Consider the following 21726-nt stretch of genomic DNA (forward strand, 5'->3'; position numbering starts at 1 on the left):
GGGTGGGGCTAAAGGGCAGAGCAAAACAGGGGAACATTGAAAACACTAGAAAGTTAAAGAAAATAAACACAGACCATGACAATATTTAAGTCGCAAGTTAAATATTTAGCTCATTAACTAAATATTTAATTTGTAAGTTAAATATTTAGTTTGCAAACTGACATTTATAAATGTATGAATCATATGGTGAAAAACTGACTTTGAAAAATCAATATGTTTTTTATATATATATAAAAGGCTAAATAAAACAAAAAAATTGGTGGTAATTTTTGACTGTAACTTTACAAACGGCACCCCATATTTTTTCACTACTATTAGCCTTTTAGATTTTGTTCCTTTTAGCCACTAGATACAATTTTGTTACATTTAGGTAGAATTTTCCACTGTTAGCTTTTAGCTAGTATTTTYCTTATTTTAGCTTCCATTAGTGTTTTGCTCTGTTTATCTTTTAGCTCAAGTTCTATTTCTTTTTGCTTTCAAAGGCAGCAAAACTGGGCTCATCTTACATAAGCAAAGTCATTCAGCACTCAGCATTCAGACTTAATTTTCTCAGGGAAATGCAGTTTCTCTYGTTTACCTTCACTTGTCTGTTCTGATTCTCACATGCCAAGGTTCATTAGATGTGTTAAAAATAAACAGAGAGCCAGCTTTGTTCATGCCCTCTTCCATTAGTTTAAGCCTAAATGATGAAAGGAAATCTGTTTCTAAATGTCAGACCACTGTACACTTATTTTTTACAGTTTTCGTCCCTTTTAAAACCTATTGTTGCCATTCATACTTAATTGAGCCAATTCCCTTTGGCTCATTTCTTACTTGAGTGGCTCTTAACTTCTTGGTACAGCCAGTCCCAAGATCGTCTGCCAGACAGCAGGTCCAAAAGTTTGTACACTCAGAGGTGGCACACATGAATCAACGTGGGTATTTGTCAAGGCTGCTGCCTGAYAGAACTTCTCATTAGTTCAGCAAAGCAAATTGGCAAGCAGATGGGAATAGCAGTCAGTAAGTGATGGAAAAACTCGGTTTGTGTCATACAGAGTTTCTATGGAAACGGTCAAAAGATTGCAGCAGTTTGATACGYGCAACAAACTCCTGTGGGTTCACTAATAACCAAAAACACCAACTGGATTTGAGCACTCATACCAGGGGTGTAAACGCCTCAGTTCACACAGRACACGAACCTGAACCTGTAGTTTCCAAGCTGACCAGAAACCTTGTATGTCCAAAAAAACACAACCTTTTCAGAAATAAAGAAAAACATTTTTGCAGGTAAATAAACAGAACAGTCACAAGTTCCTTAATGTGAAATGAGACCAACAGAGTTGATTTACAAATWAATATGAAAAGGATTTGATTTTAAAAAAAGATGGAAATACAAGGTTTATGCTTGACTGTATTGAAAGGCTATATGCTTATGAAACTAGGCCTGTTTCACTCACCATTGTTGGTGTTTTATTTCTCTATTATCATAAAAGGTAGACAATCGTGTATTTTCCTGCATCTGAGTATGCTTGTCTGTTAGTAAAATATATCATGAACCACTGGATGTATTTAGTTTAAACTCTCAAGAAATAGTCAAAGTATTRTTAAAAATAAAATGATAAAAAGTCCTTAGATTTACATGACTGATCTTCAATGCTTCGAGCATGATAATTTTGTTATCATATGGGGATAATAATTAGCATTTATCAAAAACAAACGTTTTTTTGTTTTTTTGTACAAACTCCTAAAATCTGCAATATTTTGTAAAATTAAAAGACAACAAAATCCACATTTAAAAGTATTATGTCTATGAAAACAAAAGAGTTGGATTGGGAAAGTAAAAGGAATGCGTGTGTAAAATCTCAGCTGTGTCGATGGGAGAAGCTGTGTCTTGTTATAATAAGCTGGACATGCAGAGCAAAGCTAATTAAAGTCACATCCATCTCCTCACAGCAGTGTTTAAATGACTTTGCTGAGGCCAGAAATCTCACAGGGTTCTAATCATTTGATCTAAATMATTAGAACTTATCGTTGTCATTTTCTAAAGTTAATCTGTTCAGCTGGTGCGAAAATGAATCCAGACTGTCTCAGCGACTGGATTTAATAACACAGTGTTATCAGTGATATCACGGTAGACAGGCAGYTGAAAGCAGGAATTATATATTCAATGTTATTACAGTTTAATCAACACTGAATCTTGCAAATCCCAGCTGCCGTGYCGTCCGTCAGAACAAACTTTGCTGCATCTTAGTCACTGGTGTCTAATTGGCAAAACCTGTTTAGAGTCTAATAATTAAAACAGTGTATAAAATCATTGAAATATAATGATTTCTTCAGGGTTTCGATGTTTTACTTTTTTTCTGTTTTAGTTTTATAGTATAAATAATGACAAGGTGTTAGYTGTGTTTTTTTACAGTTCAGTTTAAAAAAGTTCACTTTTTTATTATCTGATACGTCAAATTTCAAACTTTAAACACAACTCATTTGTTTGAAAATTAAAGTATTTCAGTGTGTTCATGGAGTAACGTAAGTAGCAATGCTTAACATTTACCATTTAAGAAACTACAAACAATTAATCAAAAAGTGTAATGCCTTTCTATGTGTGCTTGCTATTATTTGTGTTGATTCATTTTACACTAGTCTATATTTGTGAGGATATTTTGTCATTGTGTGAACATTTTGCATGGTCCACATAAGAAAAAAAACCCATTTCTGCACTGTAAAAATTGAAATGTTGGATTTACTTAACCATGTTATGTGACCTGGTTCCACTTAAGTGAGTTAGTAAGTTCAAAGCAATATACCAGTTTTTTAACCAAAGAACATGAGCATGTTGCTTTGAATTTACTCAACTCAGTTAAGTGGAACCAGGTCACATAACATGGTTAAGTAAATCCAACATTTCATTTTTAGAGTGGTCAGGTTCAGGACTTGGGTATGAATTAATTTTAGGTTAAGTATAGCAGTTCTAAAGGGTTAAGGGTGTTGAAATTAACCCTTTAGAWCCRAGACCCATTTCTACTTTTATGATTAAACCCAAAGATCCATGGTGACACCAATGTCTCTGTGAGTCCTTATGGGTTAATGAAAGTCAACACAGGTAGTCAACACAAAGATAGAAATACAAGTACAGTATATGTGTGAGTGTGTGTGTTTGTGTTGGAAGTCAATCCAATTCCAAAATGCGGCGTCGGTTGTGTCACATCAACCAATACAAAAATGCTTAGAAGTCAGTCACTTTTACAGATATTGAGCTAAAATTGGACTTGTAAAGTAACAAAGTACAAATAATAGTTAAGTAGAAATTTTATATGTAATTTACTTGAGTATTTTTCGGCCAACTTTTTACTTACAGTCCTTACATGTTCCCGCAGTTATCTGGACTTTATATTTCTTACGTTTAAAAAAAGTAGAAAGTCATTTTTCCTATTTCATCTTGCCTTGTTTTCCAGCTTGTGTTAGAAACATGTTAGAAACATGTAAAACCTATCTAGATGAATTGCACTTCCTTAATAGAGTTAATTTAACTATGGTTAGATGAGAGGTATAAATGCTGCATATGCCATTCTGACATGCTGTTGGTGTGTAAGCAATCCATCGCACCTGTGCATAACACAAATCAAATCACACTCCAGCTCAACATTGACATTTAAATATAACATTACAGTCATTATGGTCTTTGGAAAAGTTTTTTTTATTCATTTATTTTTGGGGGAGGTCACCTCGCAATAAATCTCATATAGAAAATTTGCGATAYTTTTACTTCTAATACTGAAGTACATTTTTTTCTTGCAGAAATTAATTTTTTATACTTAAGTACAGTTAATGTCAGATACTTTGACATCCTGTGATGTTGCATGAGATTGCACAAATCGTCATTTTCAATGTTTGACCAAAACAGCAGTCTTTTATTTGTCAATACAAGATGATTTTTTTTGTTTGTTTGTTTAAAACTTTGTCATAAAAGGCTGCAGGCTGTCTGCCTTTCTTCAAAGGATGCTGGGCCAATAAATAAAAATAATCTGAATCACTTGGAGGAGGTGATTTTTTTTCATTTGTAGCAGAAGAGAAACTAAAAATAACACAGTCCACCTACATCTTTATCATGTTTGTGTATAAACAATTTTAGTGCAGTTAAAAGAAGAAGAAAACTGTAAAAAACAGTTTTTAACACATATTTGAATAAAAATGGTTTAAACATTCTTTTCTGACTGTAAAATGGTAATCAAACTTTTTCCCCCTTAAAAATGAATTTACTCATGTAGTTCTCTCGTAGCCACACAGTTTTGTTATACACCAAAAAACACAGGGTTGCTGGTTGGGAATAAATGACATCAAGCAGCTTTTATTGTTGCACCTCTGCCCATCGTCTCTCTTATTGTCACTCCCTTGAGTTTGAATGATATAGTTGTAGCATACCATTTATCTGAAGTGCAGAGTGCATATTGTTTTATATTTGACAACATGTAGCACTCAGTTTCAAACATCATCATTTTCAGGTGTCATTTGCTCAACCACAATAACTTTTTTGTTTTTTGTTAGTTTTTTACATGAAGTTAGCTTGTGAGAAAGGTGTCAGTCACATTTCTCCAAAGCATCACTTTTTCTCCCATTTTTTTTTCCAACTCTGGAACGTGTTTGTATTTTTAGTCAGGTTTTCTCTGATTTTTTTTTTTTTGCATCATTCTGGTCTTTTTTTACACTAAACAGATCAGTTGCAGTTGAAACAAAGTCTATAAATAACATATAAATTTAGAAAAAATGTGTGTGTAATCACGTTTTTTGCGTATTTTGCTGTTGTTAATTTCCCTGGATCCACTGCAGGTTTGTTTTATTTTATAGTATTTTTTTCAATTTTCAGTAAAGGTTAGTGCATGGTTATGAAGATGTTGGGATGTAATTTAATCTGACATCTCCTGTGTGGCAGCAATGCTGTGACTCTGAACATCAACACTTTCTCATGTTTGACATGTGGCACGAAACGATTCAGCAGGTGAGAATGTGTGAGGTGTTCTGTCACTGCTGATTATAGTCAGGAGGTTTTTTTTTCTAAATTAACAAAATATATTTTCGTGTCAGCTGAAAGGCACTGGGGAGAAAAAAGCCCCAAAAAAGCAACAAAAAAGATCTGGAAGAGTCTGAACGGGACAAATCCACTAACTAAATTAGATTTTCCCTGGCATTTGTGTGTTACAGCTCCGCAGGGAGCAAACAGGAGGACAGACTGTGCTCTCCTCTTTTCTGCCTCCACACTTCCTATCCTCTCCTAACACATGCCAGTGATGCTCAGAGATTTTTCTCAGCGAGCTCACCAGCGTGAGAAGCGCCAAGCGTGAGAGCATTTTTAGTACGTTACTGAGACTTATTTACCTGCTCACTTGCTCGCTCTTTGAGGCCACATTAAACACAATGTAGTGCTCGCAGTGCAGCTCTTCATTTGACAAAGTCTCATCTGGTAACTCGACCACAAACTAGAAAACATGAAACACAAATAAATTGCTGCAACAGCATGGCTTATAAATTATGTAGGAAAGTTGCAGCGACAGAGCTGGAGCTTGTCAGCCTGCAGAAATATTACTACAATTCAATGCATCCTCCTGCAGTGTGACATATGTCACTCAATCCATGGGTCACATTTAGACACTGAAACTGGGAGTCTTCATTGATCATCGCTGACAGTTTTGTCAACAGCTAACTTCAATCAAACTTTTTTGTCCTGACCAAGGTCCAGCCCGTGGCATAGGCAGTATACTCAAATGCTAAGGGAGCCATCCATCCAGGGGCAACACAAATGGGTGACAAATATATATTATAACTTTTATCAGAGTATAGTTGATTTAGTCTGTGGAATAATCTCAAGTTTATGAAGTTAACTTGTTCTGTGGGTTTCTCAACCTATTTTGTTCCTACATCAGGTGTTATATATTTTGTGATAAAAGTATCATACGGTGCTGTCAGGACTAACTGGTGCTCYGTGTGTAAATAGAAAACAYAATAAGGATARGWTCTCAGATAAAGTTCAGGTTAAAGTCTAGTTTTCAGTGTTCTACCTTCATAAAARACTGATTTTATGTTTTTATTAATCCCAAGAATTTAGTAAAATRCTCAAATGCTCTTCAAAAGGCTGGAAAATACTTAGTTTTAGTAGATCTTTRACAAAATTCTTCATAGGAGTTTACCCCTGGACCCCCTAGAACTGTTTCACTCCACAGCTGCTCATTAGCTTGAACAGGTGTTCCTCGTTTCTGTTAGTAGACGTTGGTAGGTGTGAGGTAGATTTCTGGTATTCTGTTTCAATTGAAATATATTGTTAACTATTCTAATTGGACATCTTGGTTTCCAAAGTTAAAAATCATTATCAAAGACAAAACTATTTAATTTGGTATGTTAATTTATGTAAATTGGCAGTGAGGTTTAGAAAACTGCCAAAGTGGCTAGTGCCAGCTCTGTTGTGAAACTCCAGCATTATTTTAAATTAGAGACTTAGGAATTAATGCAAGGTCTGAACAGGGCCTCAAGGGCTTGAAGTTGTCACTGTAGGAAAATTTTGTTCGGTTTTAATAAAGACCTTACATTTAAGAACAGAATACTGTTTTAAAAGGGGATTAAAAACAGATGTGCAAAAACCAAGTGATATTTTTGACCAAAGCATTTCACATACATTCATGTAATTATTATAAAATTCCATCAATGTTTTGCTAAAAAATGGTTTATTCTGGTGTTTATGTTCATGGCACACCATGCATGTCAGACTTTAATTGTAATAAGCTATGCGATAAAAAGAAAATAAATTATATAAATGTCTCAGTCAGGCAGAAATGTGTGAACAGCTGTTATCTRCCATGTTCAACAATGATTACAGTAATATCTGTGATGCATGGAAGTTTGAAGACATCAACAGGGAAGATGGCATCAGCCGACAAACTCATCAGGGACACATAAGAAGACACACTCTTTGTGACTGATCTGAATACAAATAAGTAATAAGTGATGATTCAGACATGTCTAACTTATCACTACAAAAAATGCAGTGCAGTACTTTAGATAATTAATTTATCATACAGAACTTGAATTACAATAATGTACCTCTTCTCTCCACCTTATTCAGACTTTAAAGTATCTGACATGTACACGTTAACACAAAAACTAAAGAAAATATATTTCTATTTAAGAAACTTACACARGATGTTGCTCATTTTGTCACATAACTGGCAAATTTCTTTTGAACTTGAAAAGTGAAACAATGTGAAACAGGAAGTGACATCAAAGGGCAACTCAATGAAAAGAAACTCCCTGGTCAATWTTATTTAAACTCTGACTCTTCTTCAWCTCTTTCTGATAGTGACTTAATCTAAAGGAACATCAGATTATTTCCTACAGTCTGTGTTGTTATCCATTGTAGCAAAACTCTGTTCATCTACAGACATTCCCCTTTGACATCACTTCCTGTTACTGCACATGTGAYTATCTCAACAACTGTTCTTCTCAGGGGTGTTAATTGTGATTATATATATATGTTGTCTTTTTTTAGGGTCGTTTTGTTTAACAAAAACACATTCAAATCTACARTTTGGACAGAGGAAAAGTGATGCACGACCTTGAGCCAGTAAACCAAGTGTGACTAAAACTGTATTTTATTGCTGRATTTGTAGCATTATTCATTCCCAGACACACATAACGGTCAAATTTTTGTCAGCCCACTTTCTCGTTTTTCCAGGATTTCTGTCTACAGCAGCAGAGTGTAGTTCCCCAGTCATTCAGGTCAGGTTAATCCTACAAGTGCTTGAACACAAGTCAACAGGATTTCATTCCTCATTTATTGAAAATGCTCCACCTCTCATCCAGAAGGCTTTTTCYGTTCAGATGATGGATTTGGGGTTTTCAGGTTTAGGAAATCGRACAAAAAGTTCATGAGAGTCACATGATTTACAGTGTTCTGGGATTTCAGAACCATGGCATCTGTTATAGACTCTGAGAGTCTTTTAGACTTCAGTTATGTGAATATGATGAAATGAAAGTAAAAGCAGATTGTTAAAAACACTTTAAAGGTTACCACTTGTTTCTCTGTCTCTATCTTTGTATTTATCTCTACCTGTCTCTCTGTCTGAGCACAGAGTCTATTACTGATCATTATCGGGACTAACCTTAACTCACTGTCAGGGAGATTGTTCCTGGGACTTGATAGCTTAGGGCGCAGTGGAAAAAAAATCTAACAAACCTTTGTATCTTTTTAATGAATCTGACCTTCTATCGTCTTCATGTCTCCTACCTGACTTTTACAGTTGGTTTCTTTCTCCCTCAGTTACCTTGTTAAGAAGTGTCATCCTCCATCACCACCTCCCATCACCCGTTCTCTCTCCCTCTCTCTCTCCCTCTCTTTCTCCCTCTGTGAATTTTTAACTTTCATCTTGATTCTATCACACCATGCTTCTGAAGTCTCAAGGTGATCACCACCCATTTTTTTTCTGTTCGGAACCACTCCTCTCTTTTTTGTGACAAACTTTGATAATTACTTTTGATGATAAAAGAGACCATTCAGAACTTGGAGTTCAGATGTCTCCTGATGTTTGGTGTTGGAAGTCTGGAGGATGAATTCAAATGTAATTTAGTAAAGTGTTGTTCAGTCAATTTCTAAWGAAACTTAAACTATGGATGTTGTGTATTTGTTGTGAACATCAATAAAAAAGCATTGTATCCAGCATACCAATAGATAATTATTGTTTAACTTAGACTAAAAGATATGCTAATAACCAGTATTGTGCAAAACAAACAGAGCTTTAAATCATATATGTCATTCCCTCATTAAAAGCATACCCAGAGTGTTGCTTTGACTCATTCATGTTTGAGAAATCCTTCATCTCCTGTGGTAGCCATGTGGATTAACTTAAACGCTTGCTGGTACAAATTCACTGCTGAGCTCCCGCCTCACAGAGCACTCCTCCCCAGAAGCAGTGTTGCAAAGACGTGCTGAAGTGGGAGTGTCTGAAATGGTAGGAGGTTCTTAAAGAGACTGCGTTTAGATATGATGCAAAGTCAATTTTATTTTTGATACAGCTTTTTCATAACAACTGAAAGTAACATGGTTATTTGATAGTGCTGTAGAATTCAAGTATGTGCCTGGAAAATAAATAATACTCCCACTTTAAGGTATTGTTTTATATAAAAAAAAGGCCTAATCCACTTAAACTTAAGTTTTATTTCAGGCTCAGAATACTACGTTAGTGAGACAGTTTATTAAAAAGAGAAAGGGCTTACAAGTAACTTGACAGCCCATCACTATGATGAGTTTTTAAATAAATATGCCCCATGAAAAATTCTGGTGCCTTCCTCCATGTTTCTGTTCTTGTGCCTTATTTTCTGTAAGGGTTCATGTGAGCATTGTCAGGTTACAGCTCAACAACAAAGGCTTTTATTGGTTGAGACACTTGACGATGGACATCCAAAGCCAATAGTGATCAAGAACTCACCCCTCATGTGACCACTACATAAAAACAGTGTTAACTCGTGTCATAATAATTAGGCACCGGCTGTGTTAACAGGCCCTGCACTCATATTTATTTATTTATTTATTTATTTATTTATTTATTCATTCATTCATTCATTCATTCATTTTGTTTTCAATTATGTATTGTATCCTGCCACTTATTGGAGGCTTAATGATAGACACTTTGGGTCATTAAAAGTATATATTTTAAAGACTAAATTAATGTGAGGTCTGGATGAACAACTAGCGAAAAGCTTAGAAATTAGTTTCACAAGATTTAACATTTGGCGAATAATAAACTTGATTATGTTCTTCTAGCTTTTATCATCACTTTGCTTAATTAATCAACATATTTTAATGGTGTCTGTTTTTCCTAAATGTATTGGTTTTAGACAAAAGTCTAGTATTTGAGTCACCTAAAGGTAATGTTATAAAATATTTTCCAGTCCTTATTATAAAACTAAGAAAAAAATGAGGTGTTTTAAAGGTTTCTTCTTCCTGATTCCCTCACAGCTTTGTGATGTGTAACATTTAAACTAGCCGTTAGGTCAAAAACAAAAAGGTCAATATGTGGAAATCAAGGATCGCTACATTTTCTTCAAGCTGACTCTGAACTTTTTCTTTTTCCTCCTTTAGTTTAAACCATAACACAAGAGGCTGAGTCATTGCTGGTTGCCATGGTGAACTGGTCAGAGTTTCACACTCCAGTGGAGCCCGTTATGCTTCATATCAGTGCTTGCTTGTGGCTTTCAAATATCAGTCCATAGTGAATTGTTAGAAAATTATAAATACCTTGTAAATTACTTTTTGTTTTAAATAACTAATGTGGTGACAGTTTTRAATTGAAGTTCTGCCTTTAGAAACAGGAAAAATTGATCTATTACACCTTTTCYTCCAACTCATATACAGTACGTATAATAGAGCAAAGAATAAAACCTCAGTACATTCCAAAAAATTGACCAAATTTTTAACAAAAAAACAATCATAAGAATATTACATTTGCTTTTTAAAGTTAGAGTATATTCAACAATGGTTGTTGGTTTTCATGCATAATTTTAAATGTTTACATTGAATCATGTATTTGATTCAGCACTAAAAAAATWATACTTTTGTGTGTTTTGAAGCTGACTTTTTATAGCTTTTCAAAAAAAATCCACACGCAGAAAGAACAAAGACCAGAATTTATTACAGGAGAGAAAATGGAGAGAAGAGTTTGAAGAGAAAAAAAACAAGGGCAAGGGACAAGAGTCAGAAATAAACCATATAAAAAAGGTCAGAAATACTTAAATCTGTGTCTGATGGGGATGTGCAAGACGAAATGGGAAAGGAAGTGCTTAAAGCAATTAAGGTGAGAGAAATAGGAGAGAGGGATTTATCAAAGTGGTTTTCTAAGTCCAGCAGAGAAAGGGGGTTAGGGACAGCCAGGTCTGATGAGTGGCTGAGACTGAAACTCATAACACTGACAGAGGAAGAACAGAGAAAGGAAAAGAAAATGGGAAGAAAATACAATTAMACAAGGGTAACCAGCAGTACAATTAAAAACACAACCTGCCTTTCTGTAAATGTCAATAAATAGGAACAGAAAGGAAGATTAAATAATAAATGCAAATATAAACTTTACAGTGTGAATYCTGGCTAAAACTGACTTTTTAAAACAGGAGCAGAACACTAGCTCAAAGAACCAAAGTGCTAGCTAAAAGTAACAAAAAGCAAACCAAAGGATGAAAATTTCAAAATGATAGAGAAAACATCAAAAGGTTTGCTATAAGCCAAAATGAGCATGATGTAATAGTAAAATGCAATAGTAGCAGTGGCTAAAAGCAGCAAAAGACTAGCTAAAGGTTGCAGAATGGTCACTAAAAATAGCACAAGAATACATCTAACAGGAATGATAATGCAGATTTCTATAAATAAATAAATATTTTGAAAAGTAAGGTGGCATGGTGGCTCAGTTGGTAGAGCTGATGCCTCTCAGCAAGAAGGTCACCAGATCAAATCCCAGCCCAGGGACAGTTAGTTTGCATGTTCTCTGTGTGCATGTGTGGGTTTTCTCTGGGCACTCCGGTCTCTTCCCACACACCAAAAAACATGACTGTTAGGTTAACTGGTAAATCTAAATTGTCTCTAMGAGMGAGAGAGTGAATGGTTGTTWGTCTCTGTGTGTGGCCCTGTGATGGACTTGCGACCTGTGCWGGGTGAACCCTGCCCCTCGCACTCTGACTGCTGGATATGGGRAACAGTGACCTCTGTGACCCTGAAATGAAGAAGCAGGTATAGATTATGAATGGATATTTTGAAAAAAAAAGTATATCTGTTATGAAATCCAAAAAGTCAAAGCACCCATTTCCTGAATGTCCTGTATGTTTTGAWATATGAATGTGTAAAATAGAATGAAGTATGCAGAATTGGATTGCAAAAAAAATTAATTATCTGGTTTGAATTTATTTGAGTTGACAACAGTTGGTGTTTACTTGGTTTATTTATTTTATTTTTTTTGTGGGGGGGTGGGTCTTTGTTTTTTTTCTGGGTTTTATTTTTTATTTTTTTTATTTTTTTGCTTTTTTGTCAGATTCAGAGTGTGAAAACAAAGKGCATTGAGAATTTTGAAATGTTATCTGTATGATCCTAAAGGATTAAAAGCACACACAGACAGAAAGAGAGAGAGAGAGAGAGCCCACCTTGTTATTCCAGAGGTAATGTCACACTGAGCGCCTGTAAGATAAATGTTATCTGTCCTATGCTCCAGCTCCTGTCTGTTACCTCGGGCATCCACTGCTTTATAGAAGCAGCCATACACAGTCTCAAACTATTACTGAGAAATACTACGTGAGTGTGTGTGTGTGCGTGCAGATGTGTGTCTTCATGTGTGCACATAGGACATGATTTAAAAGCAGCTGAGAGGTATAACTTGAGAAAAAATTGAAATAATAAGCTAAATGGGAAGCTTGGCATGAAAATCCCCACTTTAAAAAGTGTCTTGTCTGTGTGTATCTCATTCTAATGTTTGCAGAATGGCTGTTCCTCATTTGATGTCATGCTGCTGACGTTTTGATCTTCTAACAGCAAAGTGTGATCCTGGTGTTCATGGAGAAAATCTCTCTGCTCTGTTCTCCTCTGAAGGACTTAATACCTGTGTGTGTATGTGCWTGAGTATTCCTGAGTCAAAGGGAGACTTTGCATAATTTGTCTCTGCATTTGGATCTGGAGGGGAGTAGTTATCGCCCGTTGCCAAAGGCAAAGCAGTGTGATAATGTTATTGTGTGTGTGTGTGTGTGTGTGTGTGTGTGTGTGTGTGTGTGTGTGTGTGTGTGTGTGTGTGTGTGTGTGTGNTGAAAGGCCGACGAGCCGATCGCTTTACAGGCAGAGAGCTGCAGAGGAATCCAGATGACACTCAGAGGGGGGGGTGTGTGTGTGTGTGTGTGTGTGTGTGTGTGTGTGTGTGTGTGTGTGTGTGTGTGTGTGTGTGTGTGTGTGTGTGTGTGTGTCAGTATCCTACTGAATGGATTTTAATGGAACTCTTAGACTTTAATTATTGTGTTGACATCTACAACTACTTAACTTGTAGAGATGACCCAGTTCAAGATGGCAACCACAGCTAATCAAACTTAGCCTACACAATAATGGATATACTTATCTACATAGCAGACAGGTGTGGGCCAGATCTGGTGTCAAGCTGGCACTACTGGCTGATTGATGTCGTGGAAAGTGATTGTGTCAGCCAGATGTGGGCCATGTCTGGCAATGATGGCATGTTTTATAGATGGTATGGCACAATTGACCCAGATGTGGTTTGCATGGTCCAAATATGTCACTGTAGCAACTGGCCTGGTTGTGGTTTGGTTTGTGTGGTCCAAATTTGTCATTGTAACAACTGGCCCAGTTGTGGTTTGGTTTATGTGGTCCAAGTCTTCCAATGTAACAACTGGCCCGGTTTTGGTTTAGTTTATGTGGTCCAAATCTGTCATTGTAACAAGTGGCCCAGTTATGGTTTGATTTGTGTGACTGAAGACTTTCAATGTAACAACTGGCCCAGTTGTGGTTTGGTTTATGTGGTCCAAGTCTTTCAGTGTAACAACTGGCCCGGTTTTGATTTGGTTTATGTGGTCCAAATCTGTCAATYTAACAACTGGCCCAGTTATGGTTTGGTTTATATGGTCCAAGACTTTCAATGTAACAACTGGCCCAGTTATGGTTTGATTTAAGTGGTCCAAGTCTTTCAATGTAACAACTGACCCAGTTGTGGTTTGATTTATGTGGTTCAAATCTATCATTGTAACAACTGGCCCAGTTGTGGTTTGGTTTGTGTGGTCCAAGACTTTCAATGTAACAGCAGGCCCAGTTATGGTTTGGTTTAAGTGGTCCACATCTTTTAAAGTAACAACTGGCCCAGTTGTGGTTTGATTTATGCGGTTCAAATCTATAAATGTAACAACTGTCCTGGTTGTTTGTGGTTTAGTTCATGTGGTCCAAATCTGTCAATATAACAACTGTCCCAATTATGGTTTGGTTTAAGTGGTCCAAGTCTTTCATTGTAACAACTGACCCAGTTGTGGTTTGATTTATGCAGTTCAAATCTATCAATGTAACAAGTGGCCCAGTTGTGGTTTGGTTTATGTGCTCCAAGACTTTCAATGTAACAACTCGCCCAGTTATGGTTTGTTTTAAGTGGTCCAAGTCTTTCAGTGTAAKAACTGGCCCAGTTGTGGTTTGGTTTATGTGGTTAAAATCTGTCAGTGTACCAACTGGCTTGGTTGTGGTTTGTATGTGGTGCTCGCCCATGCATGGACCACCTCATCTCACCACATCTGGTCCACTAAATTGCCATCATTCTTTTTGGTATCTGGGCCGAGTGTTGGTGCATTGTGTGGGCCAGGACTGTGCCAGACAAATGTTACTATGTTGGTCATCATATAGAGCACAAACTGTGGTAGGAGATGACACTCATACAAGATCACATGAGATATTGCAGCTGTGCATATCACTATTTCAGAGGATTGACCAAAGTCACAATAACTTCATCATTTCTCAACATAAAATGATCTTAGTTTAAATCTTTGAGAGGAAAGTCAGTGGCAATATACTGTACATTCCTTTAGTATTAGGCCTTTCATTTCTCTTTAGTTTTTATTTCTAAAAATACATCCATAATAGCAGATCCTTATAAAGAAATATATAAGCTTCATACTTCTGCATGATTTGCCTAAAACTGCCTCAGTTCTGAAAGAAGAGAAATGTTGGCAACCTTGCACTTCGTGTCAAAGCCAGAGGGCTTGGATTGACAGGCTCGATAAGAAGGGGGGGAAATGACTCGTCCTCTGGGCACATTTATCAAGCTCTAAAGGGAAACTCAATGAGGAAAAAAAGATTGTCAATCAAATGCATGACACAGAGAAAAAAAAGTTTAGAGACTGAAAGCGAGGCAGAGGTCTGCTTGAGCTGCAGACAGACTTTATCAATCCAGCTGGGGGGGGAAAAGAAAATACACGCCCTTTTCTGTCCTCTGGTTTACGATTTTTCTCTCTCTCTCTCTTTTTACTAGTGATATCATTTTACATATTCTGGAAGAGATGGTGTCAGCTCAGCTTTCAGTGCAGTTGCACAAAGTGAGTGAGATCCTGCATAAATATACAGACCGATTTATCTAAGCTAAACACAAAGATAAAGTGCTTTCTCACTGCAGATGTGTTTATTTTTAGTTCCGMGCTTTTATGACATGAACTACATAAATGCCTTCTGTCCAGCTGTGATGTGTGCGTGTTACTGAGTTCACCCGCTCAGATAAAGTGTTTCATRTTAACAGGAAGCAAACACTAAACGACAGCAGACCTGGAAACTCTAAAATAGTTGCCTGTATATTTGTGCGTGTCAGAACCGGTTCCTATGGTAACTTTCAAAAGGTGGCAGAAGCTGAGCCTGTGTTCGCTCGGGGAGAAAAGAAACATGTTGGAAAATTACAATTGAATGAAAGCGAAAAGGTACAAATACGAGATAAATGGAATGAAAGTTTGATACTGTGCGCGAGAGGGGATTTGTTTGGTTTCTGCAGTGATGACAGCATCAGACTGACAAACTCAGCTTCCTCCTGTTATTGTGTGTTTGTGTGTTGATGCGCAGCCTGCTCTGACTCGGAGCTCCATAGTTTGGCTGCCAGGCTGAAGGACTGGTTCGGAGTTCTCCATCTTGATGCCAACAGAGACCTCAAGTCCTCTGACAGCTCTGACTCCACTGCTGGACGTGAGTGTTTTTAAAACAACACACCTGAAATATTTCTGCCTCTGTGTGTTTGTGTGTTTGTGTGTGCCTCTCAGTCTGTGTGAAAGCTGTGACCCTTCTCTGTTCTCTGTAATGTCAACATGTCGTAACACATCTCAGCTCTGCCAACGACAGCCCTCACACTCACTCAAATCCTGGTACTCTGCTGTTAAATGTTTTAAAAAATAAGTTTCTGACCCGTACATGTTCCTTTTTTTTTTTTTTTTTTACTCTCCACCAGATTTTGACACCAGCATCTTGCCTATTTGTAAGGACTCGCTGGGCTGGATGTTCAACAAGCTCGATATGAACTTTGACCTCCTGCTGGACCAATCCGAGCTGAATGCCATCTACTTGGACAAGTATGAGCTGTGCATGAAGCCTCTCTTCAACTCCTGTGACTCCTTTAAGGATGGCAAGCTGTCTAACAACGAGTGGTGCTACTGCTTCCAGAAGCCTGAAGGTGAGGCAGCTGAAACTAATGGAGGGGGGGACAACATACACTTTTGGGGAAAAGGTAAAATAGAAGAAAAAAATGGACAGAGAAGGAAAATGTGCGACTTAGAAATCTGTTCAAGAAAAAATTTGTGGTGGCTGTCGCCTTTTATTAAAAATAGTTAGTTTGCACCYAAATCGATTCAGTTTTGAGAGAGAGAAAAAACATAACAGTAAGCATCAGTTGAATTTGCCTCTAGAGAATTAAAAACTCTGCACAGCTGACATTTTAAAAGCATATTTACAATTCTTTAAGCCAGCTTTCTTTTCTTCTTTTTCTTTTTGCCACATATATATCTGAGTTGACCTTTGTGGGGTTTTTTTTCTTCCTTTCTTGTGAATTTGCTTCCTGCCAGAAAACATTTGCTCTCGTTTTTTTAACAGCCATGCACAAATTTTAGCTCAGTTGTTTTTAAGGTTTTGCTTAKACCTGAACTTTGTTGATGGTTGCTGTTCTTGATTTTGCAAATGGAGGGTTGYGAACAGCAGTGAGTATAGCGGGCCTCCAGCGCTGCGCTGAGTTAACAACCCAGTTTGCTCAAATTATGGGCAATCCAGTTTATAATCTGCCTGCKATGAGGATCTTTTGCAAAATGAACACAGTCGGACACATTTGCTCCTGTCTTTTAAATGCAAATAGCAGTTGTTGGTGATAAAAACAGACTTTAAAAAAAAACTTTACAAAGTGACAGTTTGTTTTTGTGCCCTTGTGTTTAGATTTAAAAACTGYCCATTTTATGAAGACAAGTGTGTTGAAGCCTATTTTCTACAGGCATCAATTATTATTCTGTGTAATAACCACTACAGAAACCACAACATTCATATCTTGTATCCTGGAAGCTATGTTCTTACCCTGCTGCTTTTACACTTCAGCTGTGTAGTRAAAAGATTGTTTAAAGAGAATGTGTGCATAAAAATGCTTTTGTCACCTACTGATCATGCTTGTTAATTTCAGATTTTGTTGACATTTTCTGTGTTTTTATCCAATAAAAATATAAGAAAAGCRAACTATAAGACAATTTTCAGGGTAGAGTAACGTGAGGGATTGATTCACAGTCCAGTAGCAGTGCAAGGTGTACCTGGGGAAAGACACTGAGTCCACATTGTTTCCAATATGCTCAGTGATTATCTGTGTCTTAATGTGRATTTCTGGAGCACAAGTAAATAACAGAAATATATTGGATTGTCTACYTATTATATAGAATCAAAGGTGCTGWTTGAGTTTGCGTGTYGGTGTGTGAACAAATAAATCAAACACACATTGAAGAGGGCTCAGAGAAAGTCAAACAAAGCTAAAAATGCCAAATAAATACAGTGTAGTTTAANTAAGTTGAAACATGTGTATTTGTTTCTACAGTACAATTGTCAGTGTGCATTGCCAATGCAATGCATACTATTGTGATTCGTTTCCCATCCAAGTCATCTCCTCTTTGTCACACTTCTCCTCCTGTGTACTTTGTCCTAGAGCTGCCATTGTAATTTATTTCTGTAAAGCTCCTGTGCCAAATGATGGCTATGCCTTTTGGTGCCTGTACAACGTATGGTTTTTGAAATATTAATGTTTAATAATTTATAATGGGTGTCAATGGAACCTTGTATTGGTCCAATACTTCCCCCTGCTGTATCTACTCAGTACTGAAACATAGTTTAATAATATTTAATCACAATAGTTCAGTGGTTACAATACTAATATGACTCTATTTTGATGTTTGACTTTTATAMTGTCTTAAWATTGCTKTATTGCTGTGYTATATTGCAGTTTAGTGTCAACAATTGCATTGGTAATGTGGCCTCTTTCAGCACACATACAAASCAACTCCTGGCAATCMTCTGTGCCACAGCTCCAATGGCTAATGGTTAATGRCATGGGCTTTCATGTGGGAGATCAGGGTTCAAAACCCAGCTACAGCAACTTTAACTAAAATTCTCTTTAAACTTCATATTGTCACACAATTACCYTCATCACAAACACCTGCTGACTTGACATGCACAAGTTGGTAGAAAACACATTTGAACTTGGTCKCATTTCATTCTGCAAGTCCACTGCTGCAGGCAAAGCCATGCTGCACTGACATGCTACATGGCAATGKACACTTGRTTTTACATCGTAAAAACCCATGTRTTGTTACATTTATTTTTATTGTTTAAGTTCTGATTAAAAACATGTGGCAACATTTGATCTATAGGGCTGTAAATGTTGCATCTTCAGATCAACTTTGTTCCAATAAACATGTTAATAAGCCAACATATAAATACTCTCATGTTTAGAGACTACCTCTGATTATAACCAACCCAATGAGCGCTGAGTAAAAGGCCCAAGCTGAAAAACGTGTATGTGGCACTAGTGWTAGGAATGAATAAGTTGTAGCTGTTTAAGAAGAAAAAGTGTGTGGTGCTGAAAAGGAATGATGGACAAAGAGATGAAAATAATAGATTTAGTTTAACATTGAAAGTCCCAGAAGAGTGGTTAACAAGTGGATGCTTAGGATGATGAATACAGTTATGTTGACAATGAAAGAGACCAATATAAGAACTGTGACTATTATAAATTAAAATGGTATGACTGAGAAAGATGTGAGGACAAAAAATTATTGAAATCTTTTTGTTTCTTCTCACATTYCAGGACTGCCTTGTCAAACAGAGAAGAGCAGGATCCAGAATCAGAGTCGAAYAAAGAGCCTCATAGGTCAGTCTGACAAAGTGCCAGTTGTCGTGCGCTGTCTCCTCTTGATGCCCTTGGATTAAAAACATGCTTTAATATAARGAACAGATTTTTCTTCATTATTTCAAAATGAGGGAAATCGCAATGACAGACTTTAAAAAACAACAACAAAGAATAAAGCCCATCCAGYTACAAACGTCTCAGTTCCCTTTGGGCTGTTTGTGTGGTGTACCTGCTTTCTGCTAAATAGCTTTAAAAATGAGCTAAGACTGGGTCAAATGAAGGTAACAGAGGATATGTGTGGGTGTGTGGGTGTGTTTGGAGGGGATGCTTGTTTGCCTCTGGGTTATTGAAAGTGACTGCTTTCTCTTAGGCAGGATGTTTGATTGTTGTCCTGCAACCTTCACAGGAGTAATTGATTGTTGATCTCCCTCTGTGAATACCCAAGAACTTTAGTTGTTCCCTCAGGAAACCTGACCGTCCGCTGAGCAGTAATCAGATTACATGTTCAATTTTATTTTTTTTTTACTAACTTGATGTTCTTAACCTTTGCTTGCCTCCTTTCTTTAACCTTATTTCRCCTTCTTTTTTTGTTGTTCTTTTGTGTTCTCTTTTTGTTTTTCTGATCCCGCCATCTTGTCTCCAGGCTCCTATATTCCTCGCTGTACCGACGAAGGCTACTACAAACCAACCCAGTGTCACAGCAACACCGGCCAGTGTTGGTGCGTGGACAAGTACGGCAATGAGATCGCTGGGTCTAGGAAACAGGGCAACCCCAATTGCGGTAAACAAAAAACCAAGCAAAAAAAACTTCATAGAGCACTTCCACATATGCACACACTAGCAGACTTTCTGGAGCAGAACAGAAAAAATGTCTATCGGTGTTTTTGTTGTTTTGGTTCAGGTGGGCAGCTTAGCATCTGTTTTCTTTGTCGACTGGTACAGATCACAGACTGTGAAGCATTTCACTTGATACCTAGCATAATATAAAAAGACGAGGAAGCCGGCTGTTTTGATTCACTCTACTTCTTTGTTCATGTGCTATCTATCTCACATGGCTGTGACTGCAAGAGACTAATCAACAACTCAGAACTGCAAGAAAAGTGTGGGGAAATGGGCACATTTTATGTTGCAGGTTCAAAACTCGATGAAATCTGAATGCTTGCAACCATTAAGCTTTGTAGTTGCATTTTGACTGGGGATTGGTTAAAAACTCATTGTGTGCACAGCTTGAAAAATTGTAGTCTAGGCCAGTGGTTCCTAAAGCTAGGGTTGGAGCACCTTTGTTGGTCATGAAACATCAAGTGAGGGTGCCCAGATGACATCCAGACATCACTTTAAATGTAGATAAATTACTAATGGAATATTTTTTCCATAATTATTGCAAAACCAAATTTACAATAATAATAATAAATTAATAAAATTAGTATCATACAGCAGTTTTTAGGTTTGTTTATATTATTATAATGCCCGAGTTATAAGCACAGTTTATATAAATAAACCAGTAATATCTGGGGGCCACATGTTTCTGCACCTGCTATTTTGTGGGCCTCAAACTAAAAAGGCTGTAAACATTATTTTGTTGCCCATCTCTGCCCACATAGTGCCGCCTCGACACACCTCAGCAGCTACACTTTAAAAGTGAAGACAGTCAAACTCAGACCAGTTTTAATTTATACAATTATTTATCACCAGTGGGATTTTTAGACCTGAATATTCAACACTTAAGTTTTGGATAACAGGRAAGCTCCAGTGTAGGTGTCAAAATACAGTTCTAGTTTTAAAGAACTGAAAAAAAAAACTAAACTGCAAGCCTCAACTGTCCACGCAAGGTTAAACCTTTAAGAACACTGTTTAATTTACTATGTTAGCCTGAAATTGCTAAAACAAATAAAAGGGGAAAGTGCTAAACGAGGAAAATTACATTTCAAGACATTTTGGAAACACCAGTGCAAATGCTGTTCACAATTAGTCTGCAGCTGTCACAGCCATGTGAGACACTACCTTAAAGCTTTGTGTAGGTCTTTATGTTTCTCTGCAGAGTAAGGTTAACATTGAAGATGGGTCGGCTGTCTGCTTAAAACCTAAAAACCTAAAAAAAAACAATCAACCGTAGTATTAAATATACGTTATGATTAAGTAAACTTAATAAATCAGTTCATCTTTAATTAAAAATCAAGTTGTCTTCTGGCTCTATATGTTATATTTATATTATTAAGGTTACAGACCCCGGATTTACAAAATACAAACTGTTGAGCATTTCTTTGAAGCCTGTTTGACTGTTCCTTTCCATTTCCTTCTGATGTCAACATCATGTAAATTTTATAAAAACACTTTTCGTCTAGAATCGAAATCTAATTGCTTATCACTTTTGTCAGGAAGCAGCAATTCCTGAAAAGACATTTTTCAAACATTTTAGCAAACATTGAGTCATATCCTGTGGAAAAAGTAACCAACAAGTGCACAAGAACACAAACACAGCCCAAGTGCATGAGAATATTGCACTTAGACTTAAAAATATGAAAAGTWTAATGCTTTTATGCACATTCCTCTTTAATCACCTGCAGTGCAACAGGAATTAATTTAAAAAAAAGGTCAAAACGCAGACAGCAATACTTGGTTACAAATCAATTGCAGAGGGATTTCTTTGTGAAGGGGGAGAAGAACAATAATTAGCAAGAAAGAATCCAGGCAGACGTAGTGATTACCAGTCAAGTAGCCAAGTCACAGGAAACCATTACATCTCACACTGGTGCCAGTCTAGTCTACAGCCAGTAATTGCAGCTTCCAATATTGATAAGGTGTTTATCCAGCCTCTACACACACACACACACACACACACACACACACACAC

At 36.9% G+C, this 21726-nt stretch overlaps 1 protein-coding gene across 6 annotated transcripts in view; it reads left to right on the plus strand.

The window, feature by feature from the left end:
* spock1 (SPARC (osteonectin), cwcv and kazal like domains proteoglycan 1) overlaps positions 1 to 21726 on the plus strand; it is a 174781-nt gene that overhangs the window by 148674 nt on the left and 4381 nt on the right. For all 6 annotated transcript variants that reach the window (XM_014007785.1, XM_014007751.1, XM_014007792.1 and 3 more), the window contains 4 exons: positions 15578 to 15697; positions 15957 to 16178; positions 18834 to 18896; positions 19519 to 19656. In XM_014007785.1, the coding sequence (XP_013863239.1) occupies positions 15578 to 15697; positions 15957 to 16178; positions 18834 to 18896; positions 19519 to 19656 (543 nt within the window). The remainder of the gene's footprint in view (positions 1 to 15577; positions 15698 to 15956; positions 16179 to 18833; positions 18897 to 19518; positions 19657 to 21726) is intronic.

Source organism: Austrofundulus limnaeus, unplaced genomic scaffold (assembly GCF_001266775.1).
Source record: "Austrofundulus limnaeus strain Quisiro unplaced genomic scaffold, Austrofundulus_limnaeus-1.0 Scaffold1, whole genome shotgun sequence".
Taxonomy (NCBI): domain Eukaryota; kingdom Metazoa; phylum Chordata; class Actinopteri; order Cyprinodontiformes; family Rivulidae; genus Austrofundulus; species Austrofundulus limnaeus.